The sequence below is a fragment of the Limanda limanda genome, chromosome 8 (genome assembly GCF_963576545.1).
Source record: "Limanda limanda chromosome 8, fLimLim1.1, whole genome shotgun sequence".
Classification (NCBI taxonomy): domain Eukaryota; kingdom Metazoa; phylum Chordata; class Actinopteri; order Pleuronectiformes; family Pleuronectidae; genus Limanda; species Limanda limanda.
Window position 1 is genome coordinate 601,263 of NC_083643.1, and position 22,500 is coordinate 623,762.

The 22,500-nt window shown below is 46.9% G+C and overlaps 4 protein-coding genes across 4 annotated transcripts in view; 2 read left to right on the plus strand and 2 right to left on the minus strand.

Moving 5' to 3' along the window:
* The window catches only part of LOC133008958 (L-fucose kinase), a 15,014-nt gene extending 13,026 nt beyond the window's left edge, over positions 1-1,988 (plus strand). Inside the window, exon 20 of the mRNA XM_061076346.1 lies at positions 1,897-1,988. Coding sequence (XP_060932329.1) covers positions 1,897-1,988 — 92 coding nt within the window. The remainder of the gene's footprint in view (positions 1-1,896) is intronic.
* On the minus strand, positions 1,818-6,766 carry c8h15orf40 (chromosome 8 C15orf40 homolog). Its single transcript, XM_061076347.1, has 5 exons — positions 5,681-6,766; positions 4,846-5,014; positions 4,603-4,730; positions 2,073-2,180; positions 1,818-1,960 (listed from the first exon to the last, which is right to left on the minus strand). The coding sequence occupies exons 1-4, from the start codon at positions 6,764-6,766 to the stop codon at positions 2,088-2,090; spliced, it is 1,476 nt and encodes a 491-aa protein (XP_060932330.1). The 3' UTR covers positions 1,818-1,960; positions 2,073-2,087.
* Positions 6,767-8,113: 1,347 nt separating this feature from the next.
* LOC133008961 (proline-rich protein 5-like) lies at positions 8,114-20,255 on the plus strand. The gene is made up of 9 exons (XM_061076349.1): positions 8,114-8,312; positions 14,004-14,131; positions 16,073-16,153; positions 16,609-16,657; positions 17,240-17,297; positions 17,746-17,837; positions 18,068-18,205; positions 18,462-18,579; positions 19,894-20,255. The coding sequence occupies exons 2-9, from the start codon at positions 14,010-14,012 to the stop codon at positions 20,253-20,255; spliced, it is 1,020 nt and encodes a 339-aa protein (XP_060932332.1). The 5' UTR covers positions 8,114-8,312; positions 14,004-14,009.
* Positions 20,256-22,346: 2,091 nt separating this feature from the next.
* LOC133008962 (GRAM domain-containing protein 2A) overlaps positions 22,347-22,500 on the minus strand; it is a 13,152-nt gene continuing 12,998 nt past the window's right edge. The window contains exon 13 of the mRNA XM_061076350.1: positions 22,347-22,395. Within this exon, the coding sequence (XP_060932333.1) occupies positions 22,347-22,395 (49 nt within the window). The remainder of the gene's footprint in view (positions 22,396-22,500) is intronic.

Consider the following 22,500-nt stretch of genomic DNA (forward strand, 5'->3'; position numbering starts at 1 on the left):
AATGGATGAATAAACTGGTTATTCATGTCAACTGGGTTTGTTAATGACTCTAAAGATATTTTGTCTGGAGACTTTAAATTACAAGTCTACAATGATCCAATGTTTCACACACAATGAGAATGTTCACGTTAAAAACTCACTGTATTAATAGATTCATATTTTTCTTGTTTATTCATAAAGTCGATCTTTGTATAATCAAATTAACGAATTTACATAAAATCACTAGAAATGACAACATCACAAAACAAGTTAAGAAAATAACTTAACAATTTGTGTAAAAAAACAGATGAATTTAATAAAAAACGTATAAGGTCTCTGGCCACACACGGGAAGGCCTGCAGGGGGCGCACCAGCAGCACTCAGGGTTCCCACCACTCAGTGCACAGACACTTTCCAGAAGCAGCTGTGAAAGAAACTTAACATTCAGCAGCTGGAATCTCCTCAGCTGAATCCAGATGTGACCACAACACGTGCACGCTCCTGAGGCCGTGCACTAGTCCCGGTCACGAGGAGCCATCGAAAGAAAAACCTGCTTCACATGAAAATACATGATTTTATAGAACTTGACTATCATTTACAACACTGAATATATTCAAACTATTTCAATTCAATTTTATTTAAATAGAACCAAATCACAATGTCCACTTAACAGAAGGTCAAGAACTTTAAATGTTCTATAGAGAAACCAACTGCAGCACTTTGGTGACTGGAGGAAAAACTCCCTCGTTCACTGGAGTTATGGAATTTATCAGGGATCTGAGGTTTCATATTTTACAGTTTAATTAAGACTATAAATATAAAGAAAAGGGTTAGCCTAACCCTATAGAATTTGAATTTAAACAGAAATAAACATTTGTATTCATGTCTGTAAAATGAGTTCATTGAACCTGTCTCCTTAAATAACCAGACGTCCCTGCTCTGCTTTTTAAATAATTAGAACAGTAAATAATTAAAATCATTGAATATATAATGACTCCAATGATAAGCTGATTTTAAATCAACACAAATCCACCGTCTCACTACACAACAGGATTTGGGGATTAAAAAAAGTTAGAAATCTGATTCCGAGTTTCTTTAGTTGATGTGGTCCTGATCCTACACGTTTTCACCTTATATACAGTCTGTGGTTTTAGTCTTTATATACAGTCTGTGGTCTGGTGGTCTCCACTGGGCCCTGAGACCCTCATCCACGCAGGCTGTGGCCCTCGTGGTCCAGGTCCAGGACTTGAGTCTGAACCCAGATCCTGACTCAACATCTGTCCTGATGTTCACTTCCTTCCTCAGGGAATTTAAAGGATCAGTCTGTAACTTTGTTAACTCATAAGAATCATCAGAGCTGTTCTGCTCAAATATTCAACATGTTTATGATGCACTTTTTACATGTTGCTGGTTTTTTGACGTCTGGGTTTTAATATTCCAGAGAAACGAACATTAGCTGCAGCTTTTTCCTCCTTTCACAATAAAACTTTGGCACAGTGCTGCTCACACTCTGGTTGTTAGTTTTTAAACATGATAACTATTGTGTTTTAGAAATTATTAGTATTGTATGAGTACTGACGTATTTGTACTAGTTGAATTAATGTCTGTAATAAAAACACTTTAGTAAAGTGTCATTAGGAGTTTGAGTCGGTCCATGTTTGTGTCTCACGGGACAAACGTGTGCATGTTGGTGACATGATGAACCTTCATGTTTCCACTGTTCCCTTCAGATCTCACAGGAACACAGCGCCACCCACTGCTGACAGCTGGGATTACACCGTTCTGCTGGAATGTGTGTATGTGAATGTGTTTGGGATTAAGATGCAGGAGACGATAAGACATGTTTAATATTTAATCCTTCAGCTCAGAATCTGTTTAATCTTCCTCAGCAGTTGATTTAATCATGTGACACATCAGACGTTCACACGCATCCCGTCGTCATGGTGATGCTCCGGCGTCCCTCTGGTCCAGCTGTGAAACCCTGTGAGGACAGGGGACAGTTCCAGTGAGCTCATGTGGACGGAGTGTTTACAGCAGTGCGCCTCCTGGTGTCCTGCAGGACCAACAGGAGTTCATGGACATATCGTACTCACACTTCTTATTACAGGTCACGTGTGTGCGTCTCCTCTGAGCCTCCTCAACACCTCCTCCACACTGAGGGACGAGTCCACTCGGACCAGCTTGTCCCTGGACCTGGAGCCCTGAAGGAGACAGGAGGAAGAAGACAAGGCGTCATCTTTAAAACTCTTATCAGTTTGAATCCCACTAACACACCTGAAAACCCTCAGTGTGTTTAATCGATCAGTTTTATAACAATACACCAGAAAAACAACGTGTGTCTTCAGTTGGTTGTTGGTAAAGTAACATTTACATTGTTTCAGGTTGATCCATATGGTTTTCTTATTATCCGAGATCAGAGTTGTGATTATTGAGACACCACGGTGTATTATTGATCGAGTTCCCAGCACCTCAAGATGTCAAACCATCGGCTACAGGAGGAGACCGCTGGGATGCAACACTTCTTCTTTTAAAGCTTCTGACAGAAGCTGATGCGTCAACTGAAGGAAAAAGCTTTTCAGAGCTCAAGGGGCTGTAATATAAACGTCACCACTAGAGGCACCACACTTCACCTGGAGGACTTTCATGTGTAGAATGGAAAAATGAAGATATTTCAGAGTGACACTAGGACCTCAGCTGTGATGGAGGAGGAGGTGCAGAACAAACAAGCAGGAGGAGGAGGAGACGAGTGGATGATGATGGAGGAGGAGGTGCAGAAAAAACAAGCAGGAGGAGAGGAGGATGATGGAGGAGGAGGTGCAGAACAAACAAGCAGGAGGAGGAGGAGACGAGTGGATGATGATGGAGGAGGAGGTGCAGAACAAACAAGCAGGAGGAGGAGAGTAGGTGGTGCAGAACAAACAAGCAGGAGGAGGAGGAGACGAGTGGATGATGATGGAGGAGGAGGTGCAGAAAAAACAAGCAGGAGAGGAGGATGATGGAGGAGGAGGTGCAGAACAAACAAGCAGGAGGAGGAGAGGAGGTGGTGCAGAACAAACAAGCAGGAGGAGGAGGAGACGAGTGGATGATGATGGAGGAGGAGGTGCAGAAAAAACAAGCATGAGAGGAGGATGATGGAGGAGGAGGTGCAGAACAAACAAGCAGGAGGAGGAGAGGAGGTGGTGCAGAACAAACAAGCAGGAGGAGGAGGAGACGAGTGGATGATGATGGAGGAGGAGGTGCAGAACAAACAAGCAGGAGGAGGAGGAGACGAGTGGATGATGATGGAGGAGGTGCAGAACAAACAAGCAGGAGGAGGAGACGAGTGGAGGATGATGGAGGAGGAGGTGCAGAAAAAACAAGCAGGAGAGGAGGATGATGGAGGAGGAGGTGCAGAACAAACAAGCAGGAGGAGGAGGTGCAGAACAAACAAGCAGGAGGAGGAGGATGATGGAGGAGGAGGTGCAGAACAAACAAGCAGGAGGAGGAGGAGCAGAACAAACACAAGCAAGAGGAGGAGGAGGAGACGAGTGGATGATGATGGAGGAGGAGGTGCAGAAAAAACAAGCAGGAGAGGAGGATGATGGAGGAGGAGGTGCAGAACAAACAAGCAGGAGGAGGAGAGGAGGAGGTGCAGAACAAACAAGCAGGAGGAGGAGGATGATGATGGAGGAGGAGGTGCAGAACAAACAAGCAGGAGGAGGAGGATGATGGAGGAGGAGGTGCAGAACAAACAAGCAGGAGGAGGAGAGGAGGAGGTGCAGAACAAACAAGCAGGAGGAGGATGATGGAGGAGGAGGTGCAGAACAAACAAGCAGGCGGAGGAGGAGAGGAGGATGATGGAGGAGGAGGTGCAGAACAAACAAGCGGGAGGAGGAGTGGAGGATGATGGAGGAGGAGGTGCAGAACAAACAAGCAAGAGGAGGAGGAGGAGAGGAGTGGATGATGATGGAGGAGGAGGTGCAGAACAAACAAGCAGGAGGAGAAGGAGACAAGTGGATGATGATGGAGGAGGAGGTGCAGAACAAACAAGCAGGAGGAGAGGAGTGGATGATGATGGAGGAGGAGGTGCAGAACAAACAAGCAGGAGGAGGAGAGGAGGAGGTGCAGAACAAACAAGCAGGAGGAGGATGATGGAGGAGGAGGTGCAGAACAAACAAGCAGGCGGAGGAGGAGAGGAGGATGATGGAGGAGGAGGTGCAGAACAAACAAGCGGGAGGAGGAGTGGAGGATGATGGAGGAGGAGGTGCAGAACAAACAAGCAAGAGGAGGAGGAGGAGAGGAGTGGATGATGATGGAGGAGGAGGTGCAGAACAAACAAGCAGGAGGAGAAGGAGACAAGTGGATGATGATGGAGGAGGAGGTGCAGAACAAACAAGCAGGAGGAGGAGGAGAGGAGTGGATGATGATGGAGGAGGAGGTGCAGAACAAACAAGCAGGAGGTGGAGGAGTGGATGATGATGGAGGAGGAGGTGCAGAACAAATAAGCAGGAGGAGGAGGAAACGAGTGGAGGATGATGGAGGAGAGGAGTGGATGATGATGGAGGAGGAGGTGCAGAACAAACAAGCAGGAGGAGGAGGAGGAGGAGACAGATGGAAGTGAGACTGGAGAAGGAGGTGCAGGACCTTGTGGAGAGACAGGTGACTTCTCTTCAGGTCCAGAACTTGAGCCAGGAAGCGAATCAGCTCAGTGTTGGCTTCTCCGTCCGTGGGGGGGGCAGCGATGGAAACTCCCACCGCCTCCTCGGACACGTCTGAGGAAACAGGAAACAGGAAGCAGGAAACAGGAAGCAGGAAACAGGAAACACTGAGTGACAGTCTCATTGTGTGATGAGACGTGAAGCTGCAGGTGAGACTCCTCCTCTCTACCTGTGATGGCGCTGTGCTTGGCGCCGGGCTTGGCGTGCACCGTGATGGTGAGGCCACCGAGCCGGTCTCGAACCACCGGACCGGAGGCCTCGGGCTCTGCTCCGGGCTGCTGGGCCTTCACCTGGTTCTTCACCTGGTTCTTCACCTGGGCCTTCACCTGGTTCTTCACCTGGGTTCACAAGAGAGAGGGGAGGTCACTGGTTCATTCTCTCAACCATCAGGGAAAGTTCAGAGACGCTCAGGTTCGATTCATCAGGAAGTGACATCACAACCTGCCAGAGTTCAACTCGCAACCTGAGTCCCAGCAGCCGGACATCAGCCGGATCTACTCATCACAGCACCTCAGCTTCCTGTCATGGAATATACTGATATTATATATGTATCTTCCATATATGCTGCTGAAACCTTTCTCCTGATGATGTTCTCCTCTACACATCTGTGTCCCTTGTGTCCGTCCTGAGAGACGGATCCTCACATGTGTCTCTCTGAGGTTTCTACGTGTCTTCACCTGTTAAAAGGGTTTTTAGTAGTTTGTCCTGACTCTTGTTGAGGGTGAAGGACAGAGGACGTCTCACCATGTTAAAGCCCTATGAGACAAACTGTGATTTGGGAATATGGGCTATACTAATAAAGTTTGATTGATTGATTGATATATATAGATAGATTGTGCTTTTCAGTTACTACAGTTTTCCTCTGCAGGTTGAGTGTAGAATAGATCAGGTTATTTTCCACCTAATTGAATCTTTAATGAGTCAGGTGGTCGTGGTGTCAAGTGTCTCGGGTGAGAGACAGTGGACGAGCTGAGCAACAGAAACGGATCAGCTTCAGAACTCACGCTTTTCTGCTTCTGGGGCATTTGTGGGCTCGATGAGAAACGTCTTGACCCGGCGGTGAAGAGGCTGGAGCCCGGGGAGGAGAGGCTGGAGCCCCGGGAGAAGATGGTGAAGCCCCGGGAGGAGAGGCTGGATCCCGGGGAGAAGAGGCTGGATCCCGGGGAGAAGAGGATTGAGCCCGGGGAGGAGACGCTGGAGCCCGGGGAGATGATGGTGAAGGGCCGGGAGAAGAGGCTGGAGCCCGGGGAGAAGAGGCTGGATCCCGGGGAGGAGACGCTGGATCCCGGGGAGAAGAGGCTGGAGCCCGGGGAGGAGAGGCTGGATCCCGGGGAGAAGACGCTGGATCCCCGGGAGAAGTTGGTGAAGCCCCGGGAGGAGACGGTGGAGCCCGGGGAGAAGAGGCTGGAGCCCGGGGAGAAGACGCTGGATCCCCGGTATAAGACTGTGGAGCCCGGGGAGAAGAGGCTGGAGCCCGGGGAGGAGACGCTGGAGCCCGGGGAGAAGAGGCTGGATCCCGGGGAGAAGAGGCTGGATCCCGGGTATAAGACTGTGGAGCCCGGGGAGAAGAGGCTGGAGCCCGGGGAGAAGACGCTGGAGCCCGGGGAGAAGACGCTGGAGCCCGGGGAGAAGAGGCTGGATCCCGGGGAGAGGACGGTGGACCCCCGGGAGAAGAGGCTGGAGCCCGGGGAGGAGAGGCTGGAGCCCGGGGAGGAGAGGCTGGAGCCCCGGGAGAAGAGGCTGGAGCCCCGGGAGAAGATGGTGAAGCCCCGGGAGAAGACGCTGGAGCCCGGGGAGAAGATGGTGGACCCCCGGGAGGAGACGCTGGAGCCCGGGGAGAAGAGGCTGGATCCCGTGTATAAGACGGTGGAGCCCGGGGAGGAGACGCTGGAGCCCGGGGAGAAGACGCTGGAGCCCGGGGAGGAGACACTGCAGCCCGGGGAGAAGAGGCTGGATCCCGGGGAGAAGACACTGGATCCCGGGTATAAGACGCTGGACCCCCGGGAGAAGGTGGACGTCCCGCTCAGTTCCGGTAAACGGTTGATCTTTGATCCTTTGAGGAACCGAGGAACACGTGACCGGTAAAACATCCGCAGCTGTTAGCTCGTTAGCTAACAACACACGGTGGCTAACAGTGTAAACACAGTCACTTCCGCTTTTCAAAGTAAAAACCTCCGATAATAGTTTTCCAAAGTAAAAGTCAAAAGAAAAGCTCAATATGAATAAACGGTATCTGTACTGTAGTATTTCATATGTACTGTAGTATTACTATACTCTTTATAGTGTAGTAGTTTTTACTGCAGTATTTGAACTGGTTGAATCAATGTCTGTAATAATTTAACAGTGTTGGAAGAAATAACTCTAAACACTTACTCGAGTAAATATACCAGTACAACCGTGTACAAATACTTGAATACAAGTACAAGTCCTGTATTCAAGCGTGTATTTTAGTACAATAACCAATAAAGTTTGAGAGAAACAAATGTCTGAAGACAGAGTCTGAGGTCGTCATCGTCTTGACACTGAGGTTCATTCAGATTGTATTTATTTATATAAGATAATATTTAAGTTAGTTTAGATGGTTTAGACTGTTTGAACTTTGAACTCTGACCTCTGGCCAAACCAATTTTCAGTGTATATTTAATCAAGCTTCATGTAAAGTCCCTGTGAGCATCTGATTGGAGGAGAGCTCGTTTCTTCTTCATGTGCAGTCTGATGTCGTTGTGTCTGTTCACCAGGTGGGGGCGCTCTCCTCTGCATGAGGCCGTGCTGAGGACGTGACTGACCTGAGATCAGTCGACTGGTCGATAATCAACAGATTATCAATTAACCGGTGAGTCATGAAAATCAGTAAATCAATAAAACTCTGGAAAGAGAAAGTTTCAGTTTCCTGTTAAACTCACAGGAGAGAACTTGTGTTAAATAAATCAAATAATTACCAAACATAGAAAAGTTCTTAACACGCTGATGTTCATGTTTCTGATCAGTCCGGTGAAATGTGTTATATGAGGATAAACGTGTCGTCGTCTTTATCGGACACAGAAATAACGATTCTAAGAAGCAACAAAACAAAGTTTATCTTTAGTAAAATCTTTATCTGATAAATGTAAAGCGTCAGTTGATCTCATCAGTATAGAAGTTACAAGTTTAACGTCTCAAACACATGAGACCGTTTTCACATCATAAATATTCATGACATCGACTCCGATCAACCAATCAGTGTCTGACAATCAGGATCTGTGTCAAGCTCCCAAAGCCAAACCAGAAGTTCCCGATGCTCCTTCACAATAAAGCAAAAGAAAACAATTTACCGGGTTCAATTTTTTACTTTGAAGGACTGTCCCGGAAGTGTCGGTGGTTACTTCGTTCAGCTTTTCAGCGGCAGATAAAGAGCGAAGCGGCGCGATGAGTTCAGAGAAACTGAGGAAAGTCTGAGATCAGTTTCTGCTCCTGGAGACTGGAAACTGGAAACTGGAGAGAGGTTTGAGTGAGCAGATGGAAACTGAAGCAATGTGAGGAAGAGGAGGAGGAGGAAGAGGAGGAAGAGGAGGACGAGGAGGAAGAAGAAGAGGAGGAAGAGGAGGAAGAAGAGGAAGAGGAAGATCTGTGTCCATCCTGTGAGAAGTGAAGCCACAGGTGAGTTCACGGACCAGAGGCCACGAGGTCATGATGCGTTCAGGTAACAAACAAACAAACAAACAAACAAACAGTGTTTATCTGGCAGCAGGAAGTGAAAACTCTTCCAGTCACAACCTCTAAATTCATCAAATGACTAAACATCCTGTAAATGTTTAAAGTCTTTCAGCTTCTCTCACGTGTGGTTTGTCTCTTTGTAGATCTGTTGTTTATAAACCAGAGTTCAGAGCGACTCTAGATCCCGTCGATGGTTCGGTGTCATTTGGGTTTTTTCTGGTTCTGATGATAACGCAACACTTAAACTGATCTTTACTTTACTTACTTAAACAAAAAAAAACACGTTGGATGACGAGTCCGACTTCTTTATTGCTGAGTCAGATAAGAAGTTGGAATTAACACATGAAGCGATTGAAATACTTCGTATCTGCGTCTGGGAGTTCGTACGTGTTTTAAATGTCGTTCACACTTTTCTTTCCGACTTGAAACATTCCAACATTTTGCTCGCTGACTTCTCGCCGAGTCGTCGTAGATGTGAACATTGAGACGCTACATGCCGCCATTTCTATGAAATAATGATGATCCAGGCGGCGCCCCCTTGTGGTGTGGACACGTCTCTGTAGTTGAGGTGTTGATCCTCCACTTGAACATGTTCCCCAGAGGATGAATCTCACTGGATCTCTTCAATAATAACAATATTTGTGTTTTCTAACCTGAAGTCAGTGACGAGTGTTTGCTCCTGATCCCAGATTAGAAACACAAAGTGCAGCAGCTCCGTCTGTAATTGCATTAGCTCCGTGAGCACTTCCTCATGACGGGCTCCTGTTACAGGATTATCCCACATGCTAACACACACAACACACAACACACACAACACAACACACACTTAAACACAAGAATCACAGTCTCCTCATGTTACCACATATTTAGAATTGTTCTGATGATTAAGTTCAGTTTGAAGTTGAGTTTTTCTCTCAGCTGGTGAATCAGATTTGTTGATTCTGGTGATTTACAGCAGAACAGTTTCCTCCCGGGTTCGGTCCGGTTCGGTTCGGTTCGGTTTGGTCCGGTTTGGTTTGGTTCGGTCCGGTTTGGTTCGGTTCGGTTCGGTTCGGTCCGGTTCGGTTCGGTTTGGTTCGGTTTGGTTCGGTTTGGATCGGTTTGGTTTGGCTCGGTTTGGTTCGGTTTGGTTTGGTTTGGTTCGGTTTGGTTCGGTTTGGTTTGGTTTGGTTTGGTTTGGTTCGGTTTGGTTCGGTTTGGTTCGGTTTGGTTTGGTTCGGTTCGGTTTGGTTTGGTTTGGATCGGTTTGGTTTGGTTCGGTTCGGTTTGGTCCGGATTGGTTCGGTTTGGTTTGGTCCGGATTGGTTCGGTTTGGTTCGGTTTGGTTTGGTTCGGTTTGGATCGGTTTGGATCGGTTTGGTTTGGTTCGGTTCGGTTTGGTTCGGTTTGGTTTGGATCGGTTTGGTTTGGTTTGGTTTGGTTTGGTTCGGTTCGGTTTGGATCGGTTTGGTTTGGTTCGGTTCGGTTCGGTTTGGTTTGGTTTGGTTCGGTTCGGTTTGGTTTGGTTCGGTTCCGGTGCTGAAGGGATTCTGCTGAAATGCTCACGCTGCCTGAACCATGTTGTTGCTTCGGTTTTATCATTTTTTCAATTTACAAACATCAGGGAAGAAATAAAGTTTTGAATCCTTGAATGAACTTGATTTTGAGAACGTGAGGGACCTGCTGTGATTGGTCGGTCGGTCTCGTCTCTGGAGTGGAGGACGAATGGAAACGTTTGATGATCGTATTTGTTTCATGTGAAGCTCGCGGTCATGTGACTGACGTGACGCGCTGCTGTCAGACGTGTGAAGTGGTCGTCGCAGGCGGATGATTGGCTGGAGGAGGAGATGAAGGTGGAGGAGGTGATGTGGGCTGTGACCTTTTTGTGATGACTGCTCCTGGTGTGTACCAGATGGGTTGCCACGGCGACGCCTCCAGTAGGACGTGTGTGTGAGAACTCTGCATGTGTTGGCCTGTGCACACACACTCTCGTTCCCACACACAACCAGTGAACACACAACCTGTGGTCACTGGTCTGAGCTGGACCTGGACCTGGACCTGGACCTGGACCTGGACCTGGACCTGGACCTGGACCTGGACCTGGACCTGGACCTGGGACCAGTGATCAGAAACCATCTCTTTTAAACGTTTTGGATTTAAATCTTTCAAAGTGTTGAACTCCAGTGATGAGACGGAAACATTTAAAACGTATTAACACATTTTACCTTCTGCTTTCTGGTCTCTGCTGCAGACGAGGAGTTTCTCTCGGAATCAGACGAACAATAGAATGTTTGTGTTGCCGCTCGCTGGCGCCCGGCTGTGATCAGAGGAGACGACACGGCGAGCGCTGTGAAATCCCATCAGCCACCTGGGCCGTAGATCAGGACAACCAGGGACCGTATGAGCGTTTTCACTTTGCAGACGTTTTAACATTTACAAGAACCTTGATAACACTGAAAAAACCTCAAATGTGTCTTTTATACAAACATGAAAACAGTGAATCAGTGGAATAAAGGAACCGAGGGGAAAAAGCTCCGGATTGAAACAAACAGGAAACGTTCAGGTTTCATCAACTTTTCTCTTTGAGCAGAAACATGGACGGAGCTTCTCATACCAGATGAGTTGTCCCTCATCTCCCTCCCTCAGGGAACTCTGGTCGTATGTGTAACCTCCAGGAACACACTGAACCTGAATCTTCTAAACGATTTGTGCCTCCTTCATCCTGAAAGTCCAAACCCACGCGTCTGTCAGAGGAAGCTTCTCCTGTAAGTTCAACCGACAATTAGAGTCGAGTCATTTTCCTTCTGTCGTGATCTGCTTCCAGACTGAACTCTGGGAAATGTTGTGTAGTTGGTGTTTGTGGAGCAGCAGCAGCAGGTTGTCGGGTCTGACTCGTTCACACCAACAGGAACAGGTGGGGAACATCCAGGTGAGGGGCGGAGCCTGTAGAGCAGCAGGAGGCGGGACATGACGTGTAAACTCTGCTGAGGAAAGATCAGTGTTGTTGTTTACAGCTCCTCAAAGATGGAGGGAGAAGAAGGAAGAGAGAGAGAGTTACTGACTCAGCTGTAAAGTTTATTTTTGTGTCGACAACAATACGACAAACGTTTGGACGTATTCACAAAGTCAGTGAAAGACTTGATGAGTTGCGTCGGTCACGTGTTCGATCCCTCATCGCGTCGCTCGCTGTACGGTTTGTGATGTTCACCGGGTTTCACTGAACCAAGCTGTGAAACTCAAACGTATATTTATTCAGGTTTTATTCAGCTCTTTCATTTTCACTCAGTCGGTCTCAGAAACAGAACACGTAGCGTTGTGAAACCCTCCCACAGCGACAGGAATAACCCTGTGGTCGAGTGTAGAGGAACAAACACGTCGAGATGTTAAAGTGAGCGACGCTCGTCTCTGTCTGTGGTTTCTGGAAAGCGAGGCGTAGTGAGACCTCTGTGTTTAAAACCAGCCGGCTGCTCTCGGGTCAGAGCCGCTGAACAGGAAGTTGAGGTTTGAAGAAAACGACGTGTTTTCTAAACGCTGCTGAGAAAGAAAGGCTGTCAACAGGAAGTGAAGCCTGCTGCACCTGTCTCTCTCTCTCTCGCTCTCTGTCTCTCTCTGTCTCTGTCTCTCTCTGTCTCTCTGTCTCTCTGTCTCTCTCTATCTCTATCTCTATCTCTCTCTCCATCTCTGTCTTTCTCTCTCTCTCTCTCTCTCGGTCTCTGTCTCTCTGTCTCTCTCTATCTCTATCTCTATCTCTCTCTCCATCTCTGTCTTTCTCTCTCTCTCTCTCGGTCTCTATCTCTCTCTCTGTCTCTCTCTCTCTCTGTCTCTCTCTCTCTCTCTCTCTCTCTCTCTCTCTCTCTCTCTCTCTCTCTCTCTCTCTCTGTCTCTCTGTCTCTCTGTCTCTCTGTCTCTCTGTCTCTCTGTCTCTCTGTCTCTCTGTCTCTCTGTCTCTCTCTCTCTCTCTCTCTCTCTCTCTCTCTGTGTCTCTCTCTATCTCTCTCTCAGTCTCTCTCTCTCAACCCACCGTGATGTCACCTTTGGGTTGTGTTGAAGCCTCTGTTATATAAATATTTATATATATCTTATTTAAAGGAGATTGTAAGTGGTGTCAGGTTTTCCTTTCCTAACTCCTTTCCTCACCTCTTCTCCTTCACATCTTTCCTAACTCCTTTCCTCACCTCTTCTCCTTCACATGTTTCCTAACTCCTTTCCTCACCTCTTCTCCTTCACATCTTTCCTAACTCCTTTCCTCACCTCTTCTCCTTCACATCTTTCCTAACTCCTTTCCTCACCTCTTCTCCTTCACATCTTTCCTAACTCCTTTCCTCACCTCTTCTCCTTCACATCTTTCCTAACTCCTTTCCTCACCTCTTCTCCTTCACATCTTTCCTAACTCCTTTCCTCACCTCTTCTCCTTCACATCTTTCCTAACTCCTTTCCTCACCTCTTCTCCTTCACATCTTTCCTAACTCCTTTCCTCACCTCTTCTCCTTCACATCTTTCCTAACTCCTTTCCTCACCTCTTCTCCTTCACATCTTTCCTAACTCCTTTCCTCACCTCTTCTCCTTCACATCTTTCCTAACTCCTTTCCTCACCTCTTCTCCTTCACATCTTTCCTAACTCCTTTCCTCACCTCTTCTCCTTCACATCTTTCCTAACTCCTTTCCTCACCTCTTCTCCTTCACATCTTTCCTAACTCCTTTCCTCACCTCTTCTCCTTCACATCTTTCCTAACTCCTTTCCTCACCTCTTCTCCTTCACATCTTTCCTAACTCCTTTCCTCACCTCTTCTCCTTCACATCTTTCCTAACTCCTTTCCTCACCTCTTCTCATTCACATCTTTCCTAACTCCTTTCCTCACCTCTTCTCATTCACATCTTTCCTAACTCCTTTCCTCACCTCTTCTCCTTCACATCTTTCCTAACTCCTTTCCTCACCTCTTCTCCTTCACATCTTTCCTAACTCCTTTCCTCACCTCTTCTCATTCACATCTTTCCTAACTCCTTTCCTCACCTCTTCTCCTTCACATCTTTCCTAACTCCTTTCCTCACCTCTTCTCCTTCACATCTTTCCTAACTCCTTTCCTCACCTCTTCTCCTTCACATCTTTCCTAACTCCTTTCCTCACCTCGTCTCCTTCACATCTTTCCTAACTCCTTTCCTCACCTCTTCTCCTTCACATCTTTCCTAACTCCTTTCCTCACCTCGTCTCCTTCACATCTTTCCTAACTCCTTTCCTCACCTCTTCTCCTTCACATCTTTCCTAACTCCTTTCCTCACCTCTTCTCCTTCATATCTTTCCTAACTCCTTTCCTCACCTCGTCTCCTTCACATCTTTCCTAACTCCTTTCCTCACCTCGTCTCCTTCACATGTTTCCTAACTCCTTTCCTCACCTCTTCTCCTTCACATCTTTCCTAACTCCTTTCCTCACCTCTTCTCCTTCACATCTTTCCTAACTCCTTTCCTCACCTCGTCTCCTTCACATCTTTCCTAACTCCTTTCCTCACCTCTTCTCCTTCACATCTTTCCTAACTCCTTTCCTCACCTCGTCTCCTTCACATGTTTCCTTGACCTTATGAAGAGGTCACCAGCTGTCAATCACTCAGGTTCCAGCTCCTTCACACTAACATCAGCTGCCGTGTTTCTTCTCTTCGCAGCAGTGCATGATGGGATCTTTCCGGCGCCCCAGGCCTCGGTTCATGAGCTCGCCGGTTCTGTCGGATCTCGCCCGGTTCCACGCCAGCTCGCCATCTCTACACATCTCCAACACCAGCGTGTGGAACAGGTCAGCAGATCAAAACTCTTCATACACTTGGTCTCTTTAAATGAGACTGTTTCCATAAAGAGGATCAGTGAATGTTAATCTTCAGTTCAGGAAACATCAGATTGTCCTTCACCACAAAGTACAGATATTATCGTGTGTGTGTTTATTTTTGTGTTGTTGGTCCAAACACTGACTGAAAAGTTCTTGCTCATGTTTTCCAGACTTCAGATCCACAGGTTGAAGGTCGGATCTGATTCTGATGTCGTTGGACGGTTAGAGCAGAACTTGTTTGTGTTGTTGCTGTCATCGATGTGTTAATCAGTGTAACACAATGTTCAGACACACACCGAAAACTGAACTTTCCTTTTTTACATCTGCTTAACATTTGTTGAGCTGCACGACCGAACTGAGGAGGAGCAGGATGTAGTGTTGAAGCCAAAGATTTCAGATTTCAACCCGAGCGTAATGGTGGGGGGGTGGGGGGTGTGTGTGTGTGTGGGGGGGGTTGGTTGGTCACAGTCAAGGTGATTGATGGGAACACTGAACTCTCTCTCTCCTGTGCTCGGCCCACGGTGACATGTCAGAACTCTGCAGATCCTGAAGTGAAGTTTCCCTCTGAAATGTTCCGGTTGAAACACGAGTTCATTCTGTCTGTCTGTCTGTCTGTCTGTCTGTCTGTCTGTCTGTCTGTCTGTCTGTGTCTCTGTCTCCGTCCCTCTCTCTGTCCCTGTGTCTCTCTGTCTGTCTGTCTGTCTGTCTCTGTCTCTCTGTCTGTCTTCTGTCTGTCCGTCTGTCTGTGTGTCCCTCTCTCTTTGTCTGTCTGTCTGTCTGTCCCTCTGTCTCTCTGTCTCTCTCTCTCTGTCCCTCTGTCCGTCTGTGTGTCCCTCTCTTTCTCTGTCCCTCTGTCTGTTTGTCTGTCTGTCTCTCTGTCTCTGTCTGTCTCTCTCTCTCTCTCTGTCTGTCTGTCCCTCTGTCTGTCTCTCTCTCTCTCTCTCTCTCTCTCTCTCTCTCTCTCTGTTCCTCTCTCTCTCTCTGTCCCTCTCTCTCTCTCTCTGTCCCTCTCTCTCTCTCTCTGTCCCTCTGTCTGTCTCTCTGTCTGTCTGTCCCTCTGTCCCTCTGTCTGTCTGTCTGTCTGTCTGTCTGTCTGTCTGTCTGTCTGTCTGTCTGTCTGTCTGTCTGTCTGCGTCTGTCTGTCTGTCTGTCTGTCTGTCTGTCTGTCTGTCTGTCTGTCTGTCTGTCTGTCTGTCTGTCTGTCTGTCTGTCTGTCTGTCTGTCTGTCTGTCTGTCTGTCTGTCTGTCTGTCTCTCTCTCTCTCTCCTCTGTCTCTCTCTCTCCTCTGTCCTCTTCTCTCTCTCTCTCTGTCCTCTCTCTCTCTCTCTCTCCTCTCTCTCTCTCTCTCTCTCTCTCTCTCTCTCTCTCTCTCTCTCTCTCTCTCTCTCTCTCTCTCTCTCTCTCTCTCTCTCTCTCTCTCTCTCTCTGTCTGTCTGTCTGTCTGTCTGTCTCTCTGTCTCTGTCCCTCTGTCTGTCTGTCTCTCTGTCTCTGTCCCTCTGTCCAGTCGATAAAGTTGTATAAAGTATTGAAACTGGCTCCAGAGAGTGACCTTGGATCATGTGATCACGTGCGGAGGTCAAACGGACGTTTCTCAGAACTCGAACTCGGTTTCTTTCCGCTCGGCGGCTCTGAGGCTTTGGCCTGTTTCCTGTTTCCTGTTTCCTGTTTCCTGTCGACTGCAGCGGCGAGCAGGATGTTTGGGGGGAAGCGGCAGCCGGGTCACTTCCTGTCGACCACATGCAGGGCCCGTGGCGCTCCGACCCGACACTGATCATCACGTGTGAAACAGATGTTCACTCGCATGTTTGAAGCCACGGACACATGATCTGATCTGTGTCCGTGTCAGGACCTGATGACCTCCTGACCTCTGAACTCTGACCTCACCTGTGTTTGTTCCGTGTGTCCCTCAGCGTCCAATCGGCTGTGATCAAGGTGTTCCAGGGCGGAGCTCTGCAGACCAACGAGCTGTTCACGCTGAACGAGAGCATCAGGTGACACGAGCGTTTCCTAAAGTCTGTGAATCTGAAACGTCTGAGGATCTTTGTTCAGTCGGATCAGAACCAGAAGAAGAATCGTGAACAGATCATTGATTATTGAAACATTTAATGTTCTGTGGTTTGACTCAATAATAAATTAAATAATAAAAAGATCTAATGAATAAAATCTGATGTAGCTGGAGTAAAGAAGAATATAGAAGTCAGTGTCCAACTCCAGACGAGGTTATTTCCATTTCAGCTCCGAAATTAACGATTGATAAGTTATTACTATATATAGTTTTATAAACTACTTCAGCACATTAAAGTCATTTAAACATTAGATCAATAATTTAATAAACTTGTTAATAAAGTGAGTTGAATTCCGGTGTTGGTGTGGTCGGGGCTGTAGCGTGAGTCTGACCCCTGGTGGCTCGGAGTGGGATGACGCCTGAGCTGCTGTGTCTTTACAGGTGGCTCCTGAAAACAGAGATGGGCTCCTTCATCACCGAGTACTTCCAGGTACCTTCTCCTTTCATCTCCTGGTGTTCGCAGTCCACGTCAAATTTCTTTGGTTAAACCAGATGAACTGATTATAGTTTGGAGGTCAAAGGTCAAGGTCACAGTGGTCACGTTTTCTGGCCTCTTTAACATCTTATCTCATTTCTGTCTCGACTGAATTTCTCTACATCTTGACCAGTTGTCACTTGAACTCAATGATGAATTATTATATTTGATAGGTCAAAGGTCACAGTGATGTCATAATGTGAATATGTCACTAAGGACCGAAACAGCTCTGATTGACAAACATCAGAATCAAGAATAAACAATATGTGAAGATAGATTTCCTAATATTTGTCTATAAGATAATCATAATAATCTGTTTATCATGTGACAAACAATAAATACAAGAAAACAACGAATATTGACCAGAAGAATGTGTGTGTGTGTGTGTGTGTGTGTGTGTGTGTGTGTGTGTGTGTGTGTGTGTGTGTGTGTGTGTGTGTGTGTGTGTGTGTGTGTGTGTGTGTGTGTGTGTGTGTGTGTGTGTGTGTGTGTGTGTGTGTGTGTGTGTGTGTGTGTGTGTGTGTGTGTGTGTTTCAGAACCAGCTGCTGACCCGGGGTCTGTCTGACGTCCTGGATCAGATCCTCCTCCACGCCGGTGAGAAACTGCTTCCTGGTTTCTGAGTCTGAACCAGAACTCTCTCGTGTGATTGGCTGTTGTCAGAGTGATGAGGACCAACACAGAATTCTTTATTATATTATGAAGTGATTTAAAATTGCAGTTATGTTTACGAACATTCTTGGGAACATCTCATCGTCTTGAGGGAATCTCTTCAGATTTGATACAACTCTTAAACTACCCACACATTAACTGATATGATTTCAAAGGTCAAAGGTCACAGTGTGAGTCATCAGAAGGTTGACTACAGCTGCTGTGATGGACGGAGACAGACAGGAAGTGGATCTGGTTCTGGATTCATGTGACGATCATGTGACTCAGCAGTTATCTGAAGCATCAGTGATGTTCAGTCCGAGCAGCAGAACAACACACGCATGGACTCGTTTCTGTGTTTCCATGGTAACCTCTTGTCTTGTGTGTGTCCTAGGGAACGAGCGTCTGGTCGCCCTGGGAGACACGTGGGACAGATTCTTCACAGAGACGCTCCCCACCCTGCAGGCCATCTTCTACCCAGTCCAGGTAAAACACACGGAAACACACAACTGCAAACACACAACATGTTCTGTAACTTTCAATAGATCGTGTGTGTGTGTGTGTGTGTGTGTGTGTGTGTGTGTGTGTGTGTGTGTGTGTGTGTGTGTGTGTGTGTGTGTGTGTGTGTGTGTGTGTGTGTGTGTGTGTGTGTGTGTGTGTGTGTGTGTGTGTGTGTGTGTGTGTGTGTGTGTGTGTGTGTGTGTGTGTGTGTGCAGGGTCAGGAGCTGACGGTCAGGCAGATGGTTCTTCTGGCCTTCAGAGACCTGGTGCTGTTAAAGCTCCACCTGGAGGAAACTCTGGGAACTGCTGCCTCCATCCCCCCACCTGTGACTCAGATGCTGCTGGTGCTGCAGGTACACACACACACTCTCTCTCACAGACACACACACTCTCTAACACACACACACTCTCTCACACTCACACACTCTCTCACAGACACACACAGCAGACTTTACTGTGACTCACAGAGTAAATACAGATGGACGCCACGGCGGCTCCTGTGGATCTCTGAACATCAGTGAACATCACGCCAGTTCCCTCCACAGCTTCAGGTTTTATTAGACACACGTGAACCGAGGGAATCAAACGTGTGACCTCTTCTCCTCTCAGGGAATCCACGAGTCCGGGACCCCCAGTCTGGAGTATTACCAGCTGGAGCGTCTGGTGGAGGTCGTTGTGCGTCCGTACGTCAGCAACGTGCTGCACAACACCAACCACCTGCTGCTAGGTGAGTACTGGTGATACTGGTGGTACTGGTGGTACTACAGGTACTACAGATACTACAGGTACTAGCAATACTACAGATACTACAGGTACTACAGGTACTGCAGATACTACAGGTACTACAGGTACTACAGATACTACAGATACTACAGGTACTACAGATACTACAGATACTACAGGTACTACAGGTACTACAGATACTACTGGTGCTACAGATACTACAGATAGTACAGATACTACAGGTACTACAGATACTACAGGTGCTACAGATACTACAGGTACTACAGATAGTACAGATACTACAGGTACTACAGATACTACAGATACTACAGATAGCACGGATACTACAGGTACTACAGAGAGCACAGGTACTACAGATACTACAGGTACTACAGGTGCTACAGAGAGCACAGGTACTACAGGTACTACAGAGAGCACAGGTACTACAGGTACTACAGGTACTACAGGTGCTACAGAGAGCACAGGTACTACAGATACTACAGGTACTACAGGTACTACAGATACTACAGGTACTACAGGTGCTACAGAGAGCACAGGTACTACAGGTACTACAGAGAGCACAGGTACTACAGATACTACAGGTACTACAGGTGCTACAGAGAGCACAGGTACTACAGATACTACAGGTACTACAGGTACTACAGATACTACAGGTACTACAGATACTACAGGTACTAGAGATACTACAGGTACTACAGATAAACCTGTTTATGATCCTGATATGAGCAGCTGGGGGGTGAGGGGAGGGGCTGCACGATATATCAAAACTAAAAAACATAGCGATACACATGATGGTGTTCTGTGCATTTTATGGTCGATGTATTTGACAAATCAGATGGGGGTGAAATGATTTGGCTTCACTTTAGAGGAGCTGTGACGTCGGCCATCTTTATTAAGTCTGTTTGTCACAATCATCTTATTCATTTCTTTAAGGTTTTACTGTTGAAGCAGCGAACGCGTCCGATTGGACAGATTGATGACGAGAGCCAATCAGGAAAAGTCTGTTCTGACAAACCCTCACTTTATTAACAAGCATCATAGAAACGTTTAATACACTGAAAGAAAACTTCTAATAATGTTAACGTTCCTGAGAGATATATTTACATTGTGAGCCCAGCAGGGGGCGACTCCTCCGGTCGTTTCTATAGAAAGTGACGCTGCTTCAGGAGTTTATGTCTCATCTCTAGTTTCATGTCAGTAAAGTACGTGATCGGTATCTGATCGGTATCAGGTGGGACGTTTGATCTTTCAGTTCGTGGTCGTTTCCTCTGCTCGCTCACTTCCTGTCTCTCCTCAGAGTCCCGTCATCTGCGGTTGTCGGGGTCGTTGCTAGGTGACCAGCCAGAGATCACCATCTGTCAGCACCACAGCTCGTCCGACTCCTCGTCTCTGGCTCCCCTGGTGGAGCAGGAGGGCGAGGCCTACCTGGAGAAGGCCGGAGGCGTGCGGCGCCACACGGTGGCCAACGCTCACTCAGACGTGCGGCTGCTGTCGGCCTCCGGCAGGATGCACGCCAGAGCAGAGAGGAACAACGGGGTGGGGGGTGGCGCCGGGGGTGTGAGGTTCATGGTAGGGGGCGGGTCGATGAGTCCCTTCTCCAGCCAAACGGACATGATGGAGTCTCCGAGGGGCGGAGTTATCTGCCTTCCTGACAGCTAACGGACCAATCACAGCCAGACATTATATGAATGGAAAGACAAAGGATGGGGCAGGAAACAGGAAGGAGGAAACAGGAAACAGGAAGGAGGAGCTTGTTCTGTCGCTCCTCGTCACACGGCTTCGGTGAAACTGATCCGGGGTCAAAACTCTCGACCTGTTTTACAAACCTGTGGAATAATAAAGATCATGATTTACACTCTGTTGTGTCTGATTGAAGAAGATGTTTAACGGTTTCCTCCTGTCGCTCTGACCCGAGATGACCTCACCACCACTAGATGGCAGCAGCGGGTCGGAGATACGTTTCCTCTCTGGAGGAAGTGGAGACGTCGTCTGTATTTACAGTCGGTGGTAGAAACGTGTGTCGCTGCTCCAGGTTCAATGTTAATCTTTTACTACAGGAAGTTTAATCTGTATTCATTTATTTAAAACTTATATTAACAGCCGTGAGGTGAATGTAGTGACGTCTGATGGATTCAATTAAAGAACTTCAAAACTACACATAAGTAGAGTAATCGAGTAAATGTACTTTGTTACATTCTGAAAGTTGTTTGTTGACCCAGATGTTTAGATTTGAGCTGTAAGTTGAACTTTGAAAAAGAGCATCTAATATTCAGATCTATGGTCTCACTGCACAAACATGGAAAGTGTCTGAACGTTTAAATGTGAAACTCATGGAAACTGATCATCAAGTGACCCTGGATTAAACAGCCTGACCTTTGACCTTTAAGCTACAACCCCGACTGGTCAGGTCACAGTTCAGATCTAATCCCTCCACTTGAAGCTTGTCAGAGGTAATCAGATTACATCTGTGGATCAGATAAGTTCACCTGGAATCTGACCAACGCACAGACACAAATCAGCTGCTCCGCTGCCCCCTGGTGGTGATTCTGAACTCTGACTTTAAAGTCAGCAAACTGATAAATCTGCAAAAATGATCTTTCTTAAAGGGATATTATAATTATTATTTTATTGTTTCTATTAAAAATAATTTTCTGTTCTGTAGTAAACAGTTTACAATGCGTCTCGTCTCAGACTCAGGAATCTGTCGTGAACTTTAACCTTTACTTCCTGTTTGACAGAACCAGGAAGTTCTGTTTCCTGTTCTGCTCGTCACCTCTGAACTCTGGTGACATTTAAACTGTCAGCGCCACCTGCTGGTCACTCAGGTGTTTGTCGTGTGTTGATCCAGATCTCAACGACACTGACCTTAAAACTACAGGTGTTATTAAAATAAAGTCTTTTGTTTTTTTATTACTGTGATAATAGTAATAAATAATCATATTATATAATAATACAATAAATAAACTAGTTTTATATAAATCAGTACTTAAACTTAATATATACCGTTTATTTAACTGTAAATAAATCTGTATGTTACAACATTAAACTGTTAATAAGCAGCAGTTAACGGACGTATAAACCTGCAGCAGCTGAATCATGACAAACATGATGTCATACGATCATATGACATCATATACCTGCTGGAAGTACTCGAGTACTTGTAATGGGGTACTTTTACTTTGCTGTCGTGGTACTTTTGCGACAGTAAATTATCTGAATTCTTCTTCCGCCACAGCGAGTGTTTTATTAAGAACCTGATTCATATTAAATTACAGCCTATGTTAAGAAATACAGCAACGGTTTTTTCAACTATTTTTCTTACAACAACCATCAAACATCCAATCACAGAGCTTTAAAAGCAGCAAACATCCAATCACAGAGCTTCAAAAGCAGCAAACATCCAATCACAGAGCTTCACGTCCAGTGGTGTGCACATGGTCCTGAGTCGTGTGGCGTTCAGGAGCTCGATGGAAAACACGAGAAAAGGCTTCCTTTAAACCGATTCTTCATCAGTGGAGCTGCTGACGTCTCAGTCTCTGGTGATTTCTTCTCCACATGTTCACGTAAACACACACGGCCTCAGAGGTCAGAGGTCAGTCTACTGGTTGACTACTGTGACGTCTCTATGGTAACAAGGTCCCGACGGGGTCACAGGTCAGCTGCTCCACTCGTCGGTCTCCTCTCGCCGTCACCCCCTAATGGCAAGTCTATGTAAGTGCAGATTTGACTTCATTCTGATTGGCTTGGGCGTCAGGTCCCTGTCCTCTGATTGGCCAGCCAGCAGGGCACCTCGCCACACCTGGAAACAGTGAACACCGGTTTGTTGATCTCTCGGTCGCGGTTTCAAAAACCAAACATTTATTTGTTCCAACATTTAAAATGTTTTATTTTGAACTGAACCCCT